Below are 17334 nucleotides of genomic sequence, written 5' to 3' on the forward strand. Positions count from 1 at the left end.
GCTGTAGCTGTGCCACCAAACATATTCAGGAGGGTAAGACTTCCTATCACTGTGTCCCAGACTGGGGTTAGTAGTCACTTGAGGACCTTAGGCATGAAGCAGAATGTTCTCTGTGGGACCGTGCTGGGTGCAGTCCCAGGTCCTGTGACTGAGCCTGAGTTATACTTGTGACTGAAAACCCTGTCAGCAGCTGTTTCTGGCAGCATTTCCTGTGTGTGGGTCAGCTGAGAAAGCGGGTCCTGCGCCAGAGGAAGTGTGGGGACCTGGTGGACAGCGAGGGGTGAGAAGTGGGAGGTGGAGAGCAACATGGAGCCGAGGCTAATAAATGCGAGACCAAGTCTACCTGAAGGTGCAGCAAATCCAGGCCAGTTACAAGGAGGCTCTGAGAACTCAGGAAACCCAAACGGGGAGGGAGGTGACCTGTGGAGGGCCTGGCGGAAGTAAGGGCCAGGCCTGGAGTGGGGTAGGGTAAGAGTCAGGGCTCCGTGACTGTAAACCACAGGAATCACCTCTGTCAAACCAAGGACTTTATGGGGAAGCAGGATAGAGATGGCTCACAAGGACGTCACCCTAGGGGTCTAGGGAACATGAGTCAGTGGATGACTCTTTGAGGCAATACTGCAAGGACGAATACTCTTAATTGCTTTTGTTACTTCACCCAAGATTCTAGTTCATGCCTTCCTCACAATTCTAGTCAATGATGTTTATTAGTGCTATTGATCAACATTGCTTAGGCATTGATGAGAAAAACAGTCCTTGCTCTCGTGGAACTGATGTTCCAGTGGGAGAGACACATAGTAAGCAACTGAACAAACATAATGTCATATTGAAAACTCCAGCGGGGTAAGGTGATAAAGAGTGATGGGGGTGTTGTGTTTAGATATGCTGTGAGCTATGGCTGCTCTGAGGAGTGACATTTTGAGCATAGATCTGGAAGAGGTAAGGGAGTGAGCCACATAGTGTCTAGGGGAAGGTATTTCAGGGAGAGAGCTTCTGATTGGCCTAGGTGGGTCACCTGCGTACCAGTGAATCATGGAGGGCAAAGCCCCATGAATGACAGGCCATCCAGACTGTGTGCAGTGAGGGGTGGGTGGTTCCCAAAGGAAAATGGAATTGTGTTTCCCTAAAGAAGGGAGAATAGAAACTGAACAGATAGAAAGAAAAGATGTCTACCGCTGTTGAATTCTGCCTATAAATGAAGAGCATGAATGAGAAGGGGAGTCTTTTTTGCTCTTAAGAGCTAGGGACACAGGGATGAGTGGAAGGACTGGCCTCCATCTGCAGCATGTTAGCCTCAACTCCTGGATGATTCCAGTGACTGATGCAGAAGGACAGAGGGAGGAGGGAGGGAAGAGAGTGGGAGTTGAGAATTAAGTGCTCAGGAAACTCCAAGGACCAGCTCTCTGACTTCCTGCTCTAGATGTCAGGACCTACTCTCAATAGCACAGTGGAAGTGACTTGTTCCTTTACTGCCATGTGGAAAACAAAGGAAAAACCATTTCTAAATGCCACTGAATGGTAAGGGATGCTAGTACAATGCTGCCACACATCTTCACTGTCCTCAGAGTGGGGACCATGGTGAGTACTGAGGCCTCTGCCCAGAAAGAGGGTGGGGTCAGTGGCAGTTGCTCTCTAAGGTAGTTGCACCCCAGGTGCAAGATGACTTGGAATTCCCTGAACAGGCCACACACTTCCAAACTTGCATGTCTTTGCCTGTGTGGGCCCCTCAGCCTCTAGTGTTCTTTCCTCCATCTTTGTAGCTTGTGTCAAAAATCGTATTTTCCATGAAGCCTCCTCTGTCTTCTCTCTGTGCTAGTTACAGAGAATTGTTCCCTTCCTGCATTCCACAGCATAGTGCTGGTGCTTGTGACCCATAGTCACTGAGCCTTGGGTTGTAGTTGCTTTTATTTCTCCTCTCAGGGACTGAGCTATTACCAAAATTGATCATGAAATGAGCAAAACATAAGAGAAGACTAAAATAAACAAAGACTGTGACAAGAAGATACTGTCAGAAAGGTAAACAAGGGAAGAGAAACCACTAAACATGAAAAATAAGGTAAAATTCAGGAGTACAACATGGATTTAAAGTTTTAAATTTAAAATCAAGAGATTTTATAAAAATAAAAGAATTAGCTTCATAAATAGGGCTAAAGAATTAAGCAGACATACTTAAGTTATAAGAAATAAAAGAAAACAAATAGTTTAAAAGAAAAATTTTAAAGTTAATTTTGAAAGTGAAAACCCCTTTGCAAAAAATTTTTTAAAAAGATAAAATGCAGGCCTAGGGCCAGGAGACAAACTAGCTGGAGCCGGTGGTGCCGTGGGGACCCCTGGCTCCTCTGATGGAGGTCACAGAAATGAATGACAAGTTCAGGAGAAACAAGCAAGAATCATGAATGAATTGAATATATTTTTGGAAGAAAATGAATAAGTTTCTTAGAAGAACTTGAAGAAGAACTTGGCATTCTTGAGAAGCTTCATATGAGAATTAAGAAATTTGGTATGATTGTAAGTGTAGAATTCAGAAAACCACCAGGAAATTCTTGCTTTGGATTCAATATGTCAACTGGCAAGGAAGTCAATGCTGGCATGGAAAAACAAAGAAAGTGACCGGCACGCTTTACTCCTTTGGTATTCTCCCTTAATGTTTCCTCTCCGAGTTTTATATGTTGGAATAAATATAATGCTCAAATGAAAAAAAAAAGATAAAATGCCTTAAAAGATAAAGATCAAAAGCTAAAACAGTTTATGATGTAAAAGTAAAAGAAATGTTAGATTATAATAAAGGCTAAATCTATAGGGGAAAGTTAAAAATATGATGGTAAATGGGACTCAAAATAGAAGTTGATGTGCTTTAATGTAAAAAGCGTAAACGATCACACAATAGAGTAAAAATTGAGCCTCTAATTTAAGGGGAAAATTAAGATGAAAAGTCTGAAGGTAAAGCAGGATGGGGAAAAGTAAGTGAAGGCAACAGGCTGGAAGCAGGCAAGGAGACAGACGCCAAGCTGTTGGTGAGTCCTCCCTCCCCAGACTTGCTTCCCTGTTGAACCAGCTGTGATGTCCAGGGTGAAGGTGAAGAGTTGGCTCCACCCTACTGAGGGGGGTCTTTTAGGACCTCTCCCATCAAGGTGTTTCTTAACTCCAGAAGGGTTCACCCAGCTGAGCTTGGTTTGAGGGTGGGGGTTGTGATCCTCAGGCTGGGATCTGATTCTATGGAGCACATGTAGTAACAAAGCTCCAAACAGGTTGATAGAGTCTTCAGAGAAATAATCAAAGTCAGATGTTTATGTAGGACAGCAAAAAGCTGGCCTCTGTGAGGGGTTATTAAAGGAAGGAGGATGTCACGACCACAAGATGACATACCATTTACAAATATATTCTAGAAGAATATTTATTGACATAGGAAATGTTTGAGATTTTAGGTGAAAAAACATTTTAAAACAATAAGTAGTATATAATTTTAGGTACTTAAAATGTTTATACGGTATGAATAGTAAAAAATCATTACTATTACTACTATTATTATCTGGATGGTAGGGATTGTGTATGACCTTTCGAAAAATTGTTTTTTGTGCTCTTGAGAGTTTTCTCTACAAGGACTCCACATTATGTTTTGTAATCATTAGAAAAACCCTAAAAGTTATTTAAGAAAATGAATAAAGGTTATTTAAGAGACAGACATAGGCACATGCTTCAGGAAGGTACTCTGTGCGTCCCTTCTGTGAGGATACAAAGGTCTTAATATTCTTCTTTTCCCACTCTCATCTGCCCAGTCCATTATCAAAACTAACTCCTGGATCAAATACAGTGATTCCAGAAAAAATAATTTATTAAGGAAATCTAAAGTTGTTAAGTATGTCATCTCTTAAATAATGTATTATCTATGGGAAATTAATATTTAATATTTATTAGAGAATGAATAGGTAATCATTCAATACATCGAAATACAACTTAATATTTATTCAATGTTTATTATATGCTAAGTGCATTATGTACATAATCTTATTTAGTATTCATTTTTAGATAGACAAGTAGGGCCCAGAGAGGTTAAATAACTTCCGTGATTGCACAGAAGCAGGGAATGGGAGTCTAACTTGAGAAGTTTGCAGTCTTTATTCATATTCCCTGCGCTATACTGACTTCAGTGCTTCCTGTGTGAATAGGTGTGTGTTTTAGGTCTTGGGGAAAATGTAGAAGTGTATAGTTCATGTTGCCTTCTCAAGGAATGTCGAACCTAGTCAGAAAGATAAAAAAGGTGATGAATGTCGAGAAGCAGTAATGCACAACCTGATGCACTGGATGTTGCAGATAAAAGTTGATGTGACATTCAAGGGGAGACATTCCTGTGGCTTCCATGAGTCAGAGGAGGCCTCATTAAGGTGCTGGGCTTTGAGGTGTGGGACGTAGCCTGTGTAGAAAGGTCTTGATATTTACCTTCCCTTAGAGAATGTGGGCCATGGAGATAGGTATAGGTCTGGAAATAAATATGGTGTTCTGGAAAAAAAGGAATAGAGAGTAGCCATGCAGTTAGCACATGGAACGCAGAGAGTCTGGGGACAGGGTCAAGCCTGAGGAGTGTTACTGGAAGGTACAAATGTACTGACTGGGCACGATGAGATGGATGCAGAGTCATAATGTCTAGGGCTATGGCTCAAGTGAGCACAGAGATGTTGGGTGGGCAGTGAATGGCAGCGAGAGGAGAGAGAGTGAGATGACTTCAGGCAGTTCAGGGTCTAAGCCTGGACTGAAGAGCAGGTGATGGGAGCTGGTGTGCCTTGCCAAGGTGGGAAGGAAGCAGATCCAGACAAAGGAGAAGCCAGAGGCACGGGATGGGGAATAAGGGGCACAGTCATTCTTCTGACCGTGATGTTGTTCTGAAACATAGTGTATTAATAGGAGATTAGAGGTTTGCTAAGGCGAGCAGATCAGGAAATGGTTGCCATTGAAAATAGTAGCAGTAGACTCATAGACAACTTGAGAAGGGACTATTGGTTACCATGGGGAAGGGGCTGGGGTTGGTGGGAAGGGTGAGGGGGATAAAGGGGAAGAAAAATTCTCAATCATAATATAAGTTGGTCATGGGGATGGTAGTACAGCATGGACAATATAGTTAGTGACTCTTTAACATCTTCATATGTTGACAGATAGTAACTGCACTAGTGGGGGTGGGGATTTAATAATATGGGTAACTGTTGAACCACTGTGTTGTATATTTGAAGCCAATATAAGACTGTATACCAATGACACTTCAATAAAAAAAAGATAGTTACAATTTCCAAGAGGAGGGGGCATGCCATTCCACAGGGGGCTGCACAGGGAAGGGCCAGGGTCAGTTGCAGGCAGAGAGAGGGAGGAACTGTGGGCAAGAGCCCTTGCTATGGTCTCCCTGGGAAGCAAAGGGTGAGGCAGGGGAAGCAGGTTTAGGATTGGCTGTTTCAATTAATTCCAGCAGACTCTGGGGTGTGCTGGCTGTCCCTAGTTGTCCAGTACCTGGGCAGGTAGATGGTGGCCTGGAGTGTAAGACCAATTAAAGAGGTGGTTGGGGTGTGGGCTCTGGGTTGGTTGGTTTTCATTTGCAAAGTGCACTCCCAGGCAAGTTGTTTGTCACCTTCAGGAGTTGGCTGATGCTGGGAGGAGTGGTCCCTCCAGAGTCAGCAAGGCCCCAGATGTTGAAGCATGAGAATAGAGAAAATGTAAGGCATGGCTAATAAAATATGTGATGAACCCATAAACACTAATTGAAGGCCTTTCATGCTCACTCAACTGTGTGTTCAGTTAATATAAAATAATAGTAACAAAGCCAGCATTTTTAAAATTGATATGCAGTTTTATTTTAGACTCAGGTATACAACACAGTGGTTCAACAGTTATCCTTATTATTTAATCTTCACCCCCACTAGTACAGCTATTATCTCTCAACATAGGATGATGTTATAGAATCACTGGCTATATTCTCCATGCTGTACTACTATCCCTGTGACCAACCTACATTGTCATTGAGAATTTTTGTGCCCCTGTATCCCTCTCACCCTCACTACCCACCTACCCCAACTCCTCCCCAATGGTAACCACCTGTCCCTTCTCAGTGCCTGTGAGTCTACTGCTGGTTGTTCATTCTGTTTTGCTTTGTATTTGTATTTCACAGATAAGTGAAATCACATGGTATTTGTCTTTCTCTACCTGGCTTGTTTCACTGAGCATAATATCCTCTAGCTCCATCCATGTAGTTGCAAATGTCAAGATTTCTTTTTCTATGGCTGGATAATATTCCACTGTGTATATGTACCACATCTTCTTTATCCATTCATCTATTGATGGACACTTAGGTTGCTTCCATAACTTGGCTATTGTAAATAATGCAGCGATAAACAGAGGGGTACAAATATCATTTCAGATCAGGGATTTTGTTTTCTTCTGGTAAATTCCTAAAAGTGGAATTGCTGGGTTGAATGGTATTTCTAATTTTAGTTTTTTGAGGAACCTCCATATGCTTTCCACAGTGGCTGCACCAGTTGACATTCCCTTTTATCCACATCCTGTCCAACACTTGTTAATTCTTGTCTTTTGGATAGTGGCCATTCTGACTGGGGTGAGGTGATATCTCATTGTGGTTTTGATTTGCATTTCCCTGATGATTGGTGATGTGGAGCATATTTTCATATATCTGTTGGTCATCTGTATGTCTTCTTTGAAGAAATGTCTGTTCAGGTCCTCAGCACATTTTTTTATTGGGTTATTTGCTTTTCTAGTGTAGAGGTGTACGAGCTCTTTATATATTTATATATATTGCCAACTCCTTATTGGTTGAATAATTTACAAATATATTCTCCCATACTGTAGGTTGCCTTTTGTTCTGTTGATGGTGTTCTTTACTGTACAGAAGCTTTTTGGTTTGATGTAGTCCCACTTGTTCATTTTTTATTTTGTTTCCCTTGCCTGAGGAGATGTGTCCAGGAAAAAATGACTCTTATTTATTTATTTATTTATTTATTTATTTATTTTTAAAAAATAATTATTTTTTATTGAAGGGTAGTTGACGCACAGTATTACATTACATTAGTTTCAAGTGTACAACACAGTGATAAAACATTTATATACATAATTCTAGGTTCCAGCTATCACCCTACCAAGCTGTTACAATATCTTGACTATATTCCTTATGCTATACATTACATCCCGGTTACTTATTTATTTTACCATTGGAAGTCTGTCCTTTTTTTTTTTTTTTTTTTTTTTTTTGTGAGGGCATCTCTCATATTTATTGATCAAATGGTTGTTAACGACAATAAAATTCTGTATAGGGGAGTCAATGCTCAATGCACAATCATTAATCCACCCCAAGCCTAATTTTCGTCAGTCTCCAATCTTCTGAGGCATAACAAACAAGTTCTTACATGGAGAACAAATTCTTACATAATGAATAAGTTACATAGTGAACAGTACAAGGGCAGTCATCACAGAAACTTTCGGTTTTGCTCATGCATTATGAACTATAAACAATCAGTTCAAATATGAATATTCATTTGGTTTTTATACTTGATTTATGTGTGGATACCACATTTCTCTCTTTAGTATTATTATTTTTAATAAAATGCTGAAGTGGTAGGTAGATACAAGATAAAGGTAGAAAACATAGTTTAGTGTTGTAAGAGAGCAAATGTAGATGATCAGGTGTGTGCCTGTAGACTATGTGTTAATCCAAGCTAGACCAGGGCTCTTATTTATTTTTAAGAGACTTTTGCCTATGTTTTCTTCAAAGAATTTTATAGTTTCATGCCTTACATTCAGGTCTTTGATACATTTCAGATTTACTTTTGTGTATGACGTTAGGCAGTAATCCAGTTTTATTCTCCTGCATGTAGCTGTCCCATTTTCTTAACATCAGTTATTGAGGAGGCTGTCTTTTCTGCATTGTGTATTCATGGCTCCTTTGTCATATATTAATTGATCACATATGTGTGGGTTTACATCTGGCCTCTCTATTCTGTTCCATTGATCTATGGGTCTGTTCTTGGGCCAGTACCATATTGTTTTGATTACTGTGGCTTTGTAGTATAGCTTGAAGTCAGGGAATATAATCCTCTCAGCTTTGTTCTTTTTCAGGATTGCTTTGGCTATTTGGGGTCTTTTGTGTTTCTAAATGAATAGAACTATGTGTTCTAGTTCATTTAAGCAATGTTGTTGGTATTTTGATAGGGATTGCATTGAATCTGTAAATTGCCTTGGGCAGGATGGCCATTTTGACAATATTAAGTCTTCCAATCCATAAGCATGGGATAGATTTCCACCTTTTTGTGTCTTCTTTAATTTCTGTTATGAGTATCTTACAGTTTTCAGAGTATACAAAGCCAGCATTCTTATGTTGCTCTCATCATGTGCCAGACATTCCACATATGTATAAGAATTAACTCATTTAATACCTTTATCAACTCTATGAGTAACCCAATTACCATCTCAATTTCACAGATAAGGAAACTGAGGCTCAACAAGGTTCAGCAACTTGCTGGTGTTCACACAATTAGTAAGAATTGAAGCAGGGATTTGGACCTAAGAATTTGGAGTCTGTCCTTTAACCACTTCATGGTACTATATAGGATAAGGCTCCTGCTGTCAGGGATGAAGAGTTACTTCAAATGGTAAGTATAAATATTTGAAGAGATAAGGAGAGGTAAACAGGAAGTCATACTTCATCTCAAATGTAATGGTCCAGTGTTCCCTCAAAGGGGAATTGTGCACAACTGAGGGGGTACAGCAATCCATTGCAGTTCAGGAAGAAAAGATTGTGACTTCTATTAATATGTTTATTGGTAGTTCATTGGATAGCCTGTGCTCCTGGATAGTATGAGCTCCTCATCATAAGAGAAAACCACTGATGATATAATCAGGTCTGATGACATACAGTCATAACACATGAAATTATCCAGTTCACTATACAAAATAGGTATTGACATCCCTGTCATTAGCTAATATATCAAGAGATGATATACACTGAGGAAGAATTTTGTTGCTGACATCTGTAGTTTTTAATGACAGTAAAACATTCACTGGCTGAATGGGATTGATGAAGGGAATGAATAGTAAGGGGTGGATGTTGGTTGGGTGCCTCATATGCTGCCTGGGTTCTGGGTACACAACAGTGTGTACTACTGACAAGAATCCCCACCTGAATGAGCTTATGTCCCAGTGGGGGGACAGGTGGTAAATAAGATTAACAAAGGAAATAGTGTGTTGTGTGGCAGTATATATGAAGGAGAAAAATTAAACCGAGAAAAAGTGGGAAGGGTTGGGGAAAGAGTTATAAATTTTTAGATAAGATGGCTGAGTAAGGCCTCAGTGTGAAGGAACTGTTTGAGAAATAGTCTAGAGGAAGTAATGGGATGAACCACATGGCTTTCTAGGGGGAGAAAACACACACAGGCATTCATATGCACACACACAGCAAGCACTGACATGCTGAGGGGGGAACGTGCCTGGAAGGGTGAGGAAGGTCAATGTGACTGCAGCCAAGGGAACACAGAAAAGGCTGGGAGAGCAAGCAGAGAGGTGATATGAGGCGCAAAGATGGGCAGGGCCTTCAGCCATGAAAAAGGACTTAAGCTTTTAGTGGAAGCTACTGGAGGGTGTGAGCAAAGTAACATGATCTGGCTGCTCATGGTCATCAAGGCAGCTGTGTTGAAAATCCATGGTAGGGAGGTAAGGGCAGCTGCAGAGATACCAGTTGGAGGCCTAGAGCAATTTTCCCAGTGGGTGACAGTGGTGCCTTGTGAAAGAAAAAAGAGGGGATTGATGAAAGGAAAAGAGGGGGTAGATCAAAGAAAAAAGAAGGCACGTGAACTCCACAGTCCAAGCAGGTTTATTGCTAAACCTGAGAGGGACCCCCCTGTTCTGGCTAGCAGAACAAAGGTGTCTCTTACAGGCTAAGAAGCTTTTTATGGCCAAGTTTTTTGGAGGGCTTTTTGAGGGGAGGGGTCAGGGGAAAGGTAGGCTTGTGGCTTGCTGACATGTCCTCTGGAGAATGCTTGTAGCCTAGGTAAGATGAGACCTAGGTCTCTCTGAGATGGTGGGTGGGCTTATTCAAAAGGTGGTACTCAGGCCCGGATTCTATCATGTTGGACCAGGATAGAGGGACAGAGAAGCAGCAGCATAGTGGATAGGAATTGATGGTAGAACCAGCAGGATTTATTGAGAGATCTATTAGATGTAAGCTGTGAGAGAGACTAGTGATAAATACATATTATACAGTAAAGTACACTGCATGCACTGACAGGGATGCATGATGAAAAAGTGTAGAGGCCACTGGGGCCGACAACATAGTCTACAGGGATTCTGAGGAGACAGACCATTCAGATGAGGTTGGTCAGTGCTGGACATGGCTGGGCCTTGAAGAATGGGGCAGGGGTGGGGGGTCTCAGACAGAAAGGCCCAGGGGTACTCTGTGGGTCTGCCAAGGCAGGCAGGAGCCTCTGCCCTGGCTTGTTGTGAGAATCAGTCTACATGGAGCCCTGAGTACTGACAGTAGGTTTTTAGGTTGAAACAACAGCAAGAGCCCAGCTTGTCCCACTCTTGAACAACAGATAGAGCAATTGAGTCTTTTTCTTTAGGCAGTTGGGGGTAATTGGGAATTTTTTTTAAGGTTAAATGAAGTGATTTTTCTTGCAAATGAAGTTTTAAAAAAAATCATGTGAGATATTATAACTGAATTAATGACTGTGTGCTGCACGTTTTAGGGTAAAGAAGGAGTGTTTATCCCCTGGGTGTTCCCAGGTTTAAAACTCAGTGTCTGGGTCTGTTCATTCCCTCCAGTGTATTTGTCCTTTCAGTTAATGTATTCTGCATCTAACTGGTTCATTTTTGTAATTTCTATTTCTTTTTTGATGTTCTCATTGAGTTTATCCACTTTTCTCTCCAAGCTGATGAGCATTACTTTGAATTCTGTTACTAGTTAGATTGCTTATCTTCATTTTGTTTGGCTCTTCTTTTTTTTTAGCTTTTTGCCTTGTCCTTTTATTTCGAACACATTGCTCTGTCCCATTTTGTGTCACTGTTGTTTGTTTCTGTGTATTAGGTACCTGAGCTATGTCTTCTGGTCCTGAAAGCAGTGCCCTTACGTAGTGGTGCTCAGGAGTGCACTGCCCCAGAACCAGACACTCCCAGGTGTCCCCGTGTCCCCTGTGTGGGCCGTGTAGGCCCTCCCAGTGTGGCTGGGTTGACACCGGAGTGCTGGTGGGGTGGACTGGGCCCGTTGCTCCTGGCTGTCTGGGAGGCTCGGCTTTATCTACTGCTGCGGACTGGATGCTTGGCTTGCACTTCCCAGGGCCCGGAGTTGCTCTTGGGGGATGCTGGGCCTGGCTGGGGCCGGCCTCTGGGAGGGATCCTTACCAGCAGGGGGTTGGGACGGCGAGTGCACAGGGGACTACCGGGCAGCGGAGCAGGTGTGGTAGCCTCTCCAGTGGCCCTTTGTATCCGTGGCTGTGGAAGGTGTGCATTGGGAGGAGGTGGTGCAAGAGCCTCTTATTCCGCCACTTTCCAGAATCGGGAATTTTGACCAGGGAAGGGTGTGGTCTGAGTTTAATTCAACAGTCTGTCCCTCTAATAAGCTCTGCATGGATGCCACTGCCTAATCAATTAATAAATGTGAACTCAGTGGCCAGAATGATTTATTTACTAAGTGGGACCATATCAACACGCTATTATATATCTGTATCTGTATCTGTATATATATCTACAGATATATATACTTATAAATGCATACTTATATATAGTATAGTTATTACACTATGCTCTAAATGTATATATGTATTTCTGCTAATAAAGAATGATTCTACTGGTCTAAGTGCTATATAACAAAAATAGTTTTTTCCTCTGATTTCATAGCTGAATTTCAAAAAGCTTTATCTGTATTTCATAAGCTAGTTAAGGTTTTTGGGTGAACATTATTTAATTGGCTTCCGGTCACTGGATAATCGCGAGGCTACTCAGCACACATCCTGCTCATTGCAGCCTGGCACTCTGAGATGCTGCACTCAGTGCCCAGGCATCAACAATATGGCTGAAGTACCCTTTTCCCTGTCTGTATTTGTGAGACAGTCTCTTTCATGCCAGGAGAATTATTTTGAGAAGATGATTCATGTCACTTTTTGGCCCCATTATAGTTTTAAGTTGTGTAAATGGCGCTGGTTGGCCTGGAGGTGTAAACATAAAAATCTGGACCTGAAATCATACTTTCTATTCTTGAGTTCTGTTTTTGGCTATAAACAGAGAGGCTAAGAAGATATTTTTCAAAATTGTAATTTTGTTTTAATGAAAGCATGTCCACAAGACCAGTTACTTGCGGCTGGGCCTCCGTTCTCCATTTCCAAACCCAGATGGAGGGGTCAAAGCATGTAATGTCCACTGTTTCAAGTAGATGATTCTGTAAAATAAATAAACACTGTACTTTCTCTTTTGAAACAGAGTGAAAAGTGAGAGCAGGTGTTAAATTACTATCTGTAGTTAGAAGTAACAGGAGATTATTTAAAGATTATTCAAGGTTTATTTAGGTGCAGATGATAAAGTGAAGTGAAGCTATTCTGATGAGTCCCATTTACTTTCTGGTAAATATAGGACTATTTAAAGGGTATGGCAAACCACTTATGAATTCAATTTGTAAAATGCATGAAGGCAGTACAAATGAGAAATACGTAACTCCTGAGTTTGTTGTCATGACTTGCACACAGGAGTATCTTAAAAGTGTTTATTAATTTGTCCACATATAACAGAGTTGCACCAGGAAAAAATGGGTTTGGAGTGTGGCTAGATTTTTCTGTGACTTTCAGGGAATTTTATACCTACCTTAAAATTTAAAAATTGACCAAATATTGTGTACTTAAGAATTCAAAGTCACAGCAGTGAAACAATATAAAGGAATGACAGAATTTTTTTTTGCTGTTATTTTTTGCTAGAAGCCCATTTGGATAGCCAAATTTTTTTGATGAAAGACAACCTATCCGATCTACTGATGGAAAGATCCCCCTGTGTCTTTGAGCATGTACTTTTAAAAAATGATTTTTTACTTCAGCTATGGGTTGGTGCTTTCCATTTGGACCTTCTTACTCATGCCTTTCAGATTTATTAATCTCTAAGTAAGGTTCCTCAACTAATAATAAACCAAATGCATTGTGAGATCTTCTTTGATTCTACAGTGGTGATTTGAAAAATATTAGTGATTTGAAGGTGCTTATGCAGATTTGCCAATTTGGCTGCAACCAGCTTCATGCAAAATCTGGCTTTGAGATCCCTCAGCTTGTTGGAATTTTGCAGCTGTGACTGCAAGAAAAAAGTGACATTTTTTCTTTTCTCCTTGAGACTACTTTTCTTGTCTTGATGATCCAGGGGCCACTTCACTAACTATCTGGGGTCTGTACTTTCTGCAATTTAAATTTAGTGGGTCTGAAGTGGGGGTGGGGGCTGAGCACTTACATTAAAAGACAACAAATCAACTGAAAAGTTCTCCAGATGATTCTGATGTTCTAAGGGGACAAGAGGCAGCGGCTAAATAAAAGGATGTTTTGAAACTCAAATACCAACATAGATACATCTCTAAAGTTCTGTTTTTGGAAGCTATGAACTGGATTTAACTGTGAATGTGTATGTTATGACTGAACTCAATTACGGAAGCTGAGGAAGCACCTTGCTATAGTTAACGTTTCCCCTTTTGTCTTCTCAGCCATCATGTATGTCATGGGAGCCCTTGGTCCTGCAGTGGGGTATTTATTAGGTGGACTTCTCATTGGTTTTTATGTTGATCCCAGAAGTCCTGTTCACCTTGACCAGAATGACCCTCGTTTCATTGGAAACTGGTAAGAAGTGTTTACTAGACTTTTCATTTCACTTATTATTAATTCAGTCATAGTATCCTTGTAGTTAAAAAAAAATGTCCCCAATGGGAGAATGAAAAATAACTAAAGGTCCCCTGAAGCAGGGTGGTAGGCAGGATAGTAATCCCCCAAAGATATCCATGTCTTAATCCCCACAGAATTTGAACGTGTTACGTGATGTGGCAAAGGGACTTTGCAGGTGTGATAACGTTAAGGATCTTGAGACCGAGGATAATCTTGGATGACCCGGGTTGGCTCAGTGTAATCACCAGGGCCCTTAGAAGGGAAAGAGTGAGGCAAGGAGGGTCAGGGCAAAGGAAGGAGAGGTGGTGATTCAAGCAGAGGTCAGAATGACATACTTTGAAGGTGGAGAAAGGGGCCACAAGCATAGGAATGCAGGTGGACTTTAGAAGCCAGGAAAGCAAGGGAATGGGTCCCTCCCTGGCACCCCTAGAAGAAATGCAGTCCTCCCAACCCTTTTCAGACCTCTGACCTCTAGAACTAGGACATGTATTTGTTTTGTTTTAAGTCACTAAGTGTGTGGTAATTATAGCAACAATAGGAAACAAAGACAAAGGGTCTGGGAACCTCAGTTTTCTCCCCGTTCTTTAGGATTGTGGTGCCTTCTTCCTGCATAGAAGAGTGAAGGGAAAGGGACTTCCTGTGTACTTTCATCCTAGCTTTCAATATCTTTTCTGTGCCTTTTAGAAAATATTTTCTTTCCACTTCCTTATTATATTTGTTTTTCTCTCTTGTCAGCTCTTCCACAGTGCCCAGAATCTAGCCTTACTTTTGCTCTGCACATTTTGAGTGAATCTTTTCACTTGGTAACTGTTTCCCCAGGTTTGCTGGAGATTTAGCTGCTCTCTCACTTGCCAACCCTTAATTGCCTTGCTGGATAAGTAGTTTTTAGGACTTACAATGAGGACTCCAACTTGGGATGTTAGGTTCTCTAGCAAGTGGCCAGGGCTGTGTTTGAATTTTTCATAGTCCCCAACTTGAACATGACAAGCTATTGCTTTGTGCTAGCAAGCACTAGCAGAAAGTATTGGGACCCTGAATTCATCTAACATGGATCAGTAATAGGTATGCATTGATAAGAAAATTTCCATTTATGACAAAAAGAATCCCTCAGTATTAGAAATTAGTGTTAGAGTTTCTTAGAGTGGTCATGTTCCCTTTGTGACTTTACAATAACCTCCTAACTCTGAGGTCTGTGCAAATCATGGTTAGCACTATCTTCAAAGCAATTAACAAATATTAAGTTTCATAACACTTCTTTTGAAGATGGAAGTACTAATTGCTAGATGAGTGTGACCCGGTAGAATTTTCATATCATACAAAAAGGAAGTTCTCTGGTCAGCATCGGGGGAATAACACAGGAGCTTTAAGCTCTTGACCAATAATGAAATTTTTGGTCTCAACTACTGTTTTCTTTGTGGTTCTGAAATGAATCAGAATAAGAATTTTTTTTTATTCTCAGAAAACTAGATTATTAAAAAATATATATGCATAGCCAATGTATATTCCATGTTCTGCTTAGATGTCCATGAGAAGAGTGTGGCAGTAAGGGAACATCTGGAGGGAGAAAGAAAGATGAGGAGGACCAAGTTAGGGGCAGGAGGGAGGAAGGAAGGAGGCAGGAGCTTTAGAGTGACAAGTGCTTTAGGCCATCTTTTAGAAGTTTTCTTTTCAGTTGGTAACAAAGGGGAGTGATTAAGTGTGCATGCAGACCCTAAAGCAACACTCCCCTAGGTTTAAATCCCAGCCTGCCACTGAATAGCTGTGTGACCTGGGGGAAGTTACTTAACTTCTCTGTGCTTCAGTTGTTGTTTTAAAAAAAGAATCCAAAGAATGGGAGTAGCTACAGTAACTTCATGGAGTTGTTGTGAGGAATAAATAAGTCTCTATATGTGTGGGGCTTTAAATAGTTCTTGCTACAAACTATGTGTTAGATACTGCTCAGTCCTTTGAATTTAATGAATGTTGAAGAAGTTTTTTTTATTCATTTAATGACCCAATATTAGTTCCACAAATGACTAAAGTTGTCAGTATAGAAATATGTAATAGGAGTCTCTTTAAAAATGGATACTGTTGAGTAGCTCTGTTTGTAACAGACTTTTACCTTGAACAAAGTTATTTGATACAATGCTATTTTAGAAAACACCTAGCAATAATGATAGGTTTTGCAATAAATACAGAATGTAAGAGTGAAGGAAGGAATAGATAATGCTAATATTTGTCAAGTACCTACTGTGTGAAGCATTATCCTAAGAGCTTTGTGAACATTTTCATTTAAGCCTTCTAGCAATCATATGTAGTCACTAATATTATGCCAATTTTTGAAGATGAGGAAACTGATGTTCAGTGATTTGAATAACTTGCCCAAAGCCTCAGAATTGGTGAGTGCTGGGATCAGAAACTGAGTCCAGGGTGGCGCTTTTAATCAATACACCTAATTGACCCCACTTCGTGAATAATCTGAGTAGTAGTTCATGAGAGGGAGTTAGGGACCCTGATTTTTCAATTTCAGCTCTTATTGATGTATCTTTTTCCAACTTATCATATAACATGAACTTTCTTGTCTTACTCGGCGTTTTTCAGGGTCCTCTTTAGTATCATGTTTATATCCTGTGTTATATCAAAGTTACTGAAGACCATTGAAAAATGTGGGCCTGTTTGCTCTGCTTTAAAATGACCCCAAAGTTTTATATTATTTTGGTTTATTTGCTGTAATTCTTCCCCTCGTTCTTTCTGTTATTTACACTCACTTTGGATTACTGTGAGTATATCTTCAATGTTTTCATATAAATTTAAATCAATGGCTCTGGGTGGGGGTGGGGAGCCTGAGTCCAGATGTATATAAAAACAAAACAAGTAAGATTGCTGCTGCCATGAACTGATTGCTGATTTGGGAGCAGGCATTTTATTAGATCCATTATATATTCTGTAATTAATTTTGATGACCCCCCCAAAAAACCCAATTATTATTACTCCCCTTTCAGATGAGAAAGAGAGTTTGGAAAAGTGAAATAATTTCCCTAGGATCTTAGAACTAGTAAGTGGTACAGACAGGCAAAAACTCAGGTCAGTTGAGGTCACAGATCAAAGATGATCCCTTATACTGCACTGCCTGTTTTGTTCTGGTCTAGAGAACTGAAGGGACTCAGGGAACTTGAATGTAGAGTTTGTGGAAAGAGATTCACAAGTGATAGATAAGTAGGGGCAGATTATGAAAGGCCTTGTACTAAAGAGGCCAGATAAAATCATAGCTGTATGTTCCCTGAAAAAAGATGACTATATTTTCTTTGAAAACTATCTCATTCAGTTTATTCAGGAAATTTATTGAGTACCTAGCTTGTGTGAGGCACTGGGTTCGTGATCATATTTGTAGTTGCTGCAGGTCGGCCCTGAGTAGTCTTCTTGAAGTAAAGTGTTTTTCTGATTGTTTTAAAATCTTTATTTGATAAAATTT

The 17334-nt window shown here is 40.5% G+C and overlaps 1 protein-coding gene across 8 annotated transcripts in view; it reads left to right on the top strand.

Annotated features, from left to right (window-relative positions):
- SLCO5A1 (solute carrier organic anion transporter family member 5A1) overlaps window positions 1–17334 on the top strand; it is a 167660-nt gene that overhangs the window by 76106 nt on the left and 74220 nt on the right. For all 8 annotated transcript variants that reach the window (XR_005024922.2, XR_005024923.2, XM_036886276.2 and 5 more), the window contains one exon: window positions 13709–13841. Coding sequence is in view for 6 of the 8 variants with exons in the window: in XM_036886276.2 (XP_036742171.2) it covers window positions 13709–13841 (133 nt within the window). In the remaining 2 variants the exon portion in view is untranslated. The remainder of the gene's footprint in view (window positions 1–13708; window positions 13842–17334) is intronic.

The sequence above is a fragment of the Manis pentadactyla genome, chromosome 3 (genome assembly GCF_030020395.1).
Source record: "Manis pentadactyla isolate mManPen7 chromosome 3, mManPen7.hap1, whole genome shotgun sequence".
Taxonomy (NCBI): Eukaryota; Metazoa; Chordata; class Mammalia; order Pholidota; family Manidae; genus Manis; species Manis pentadactyla.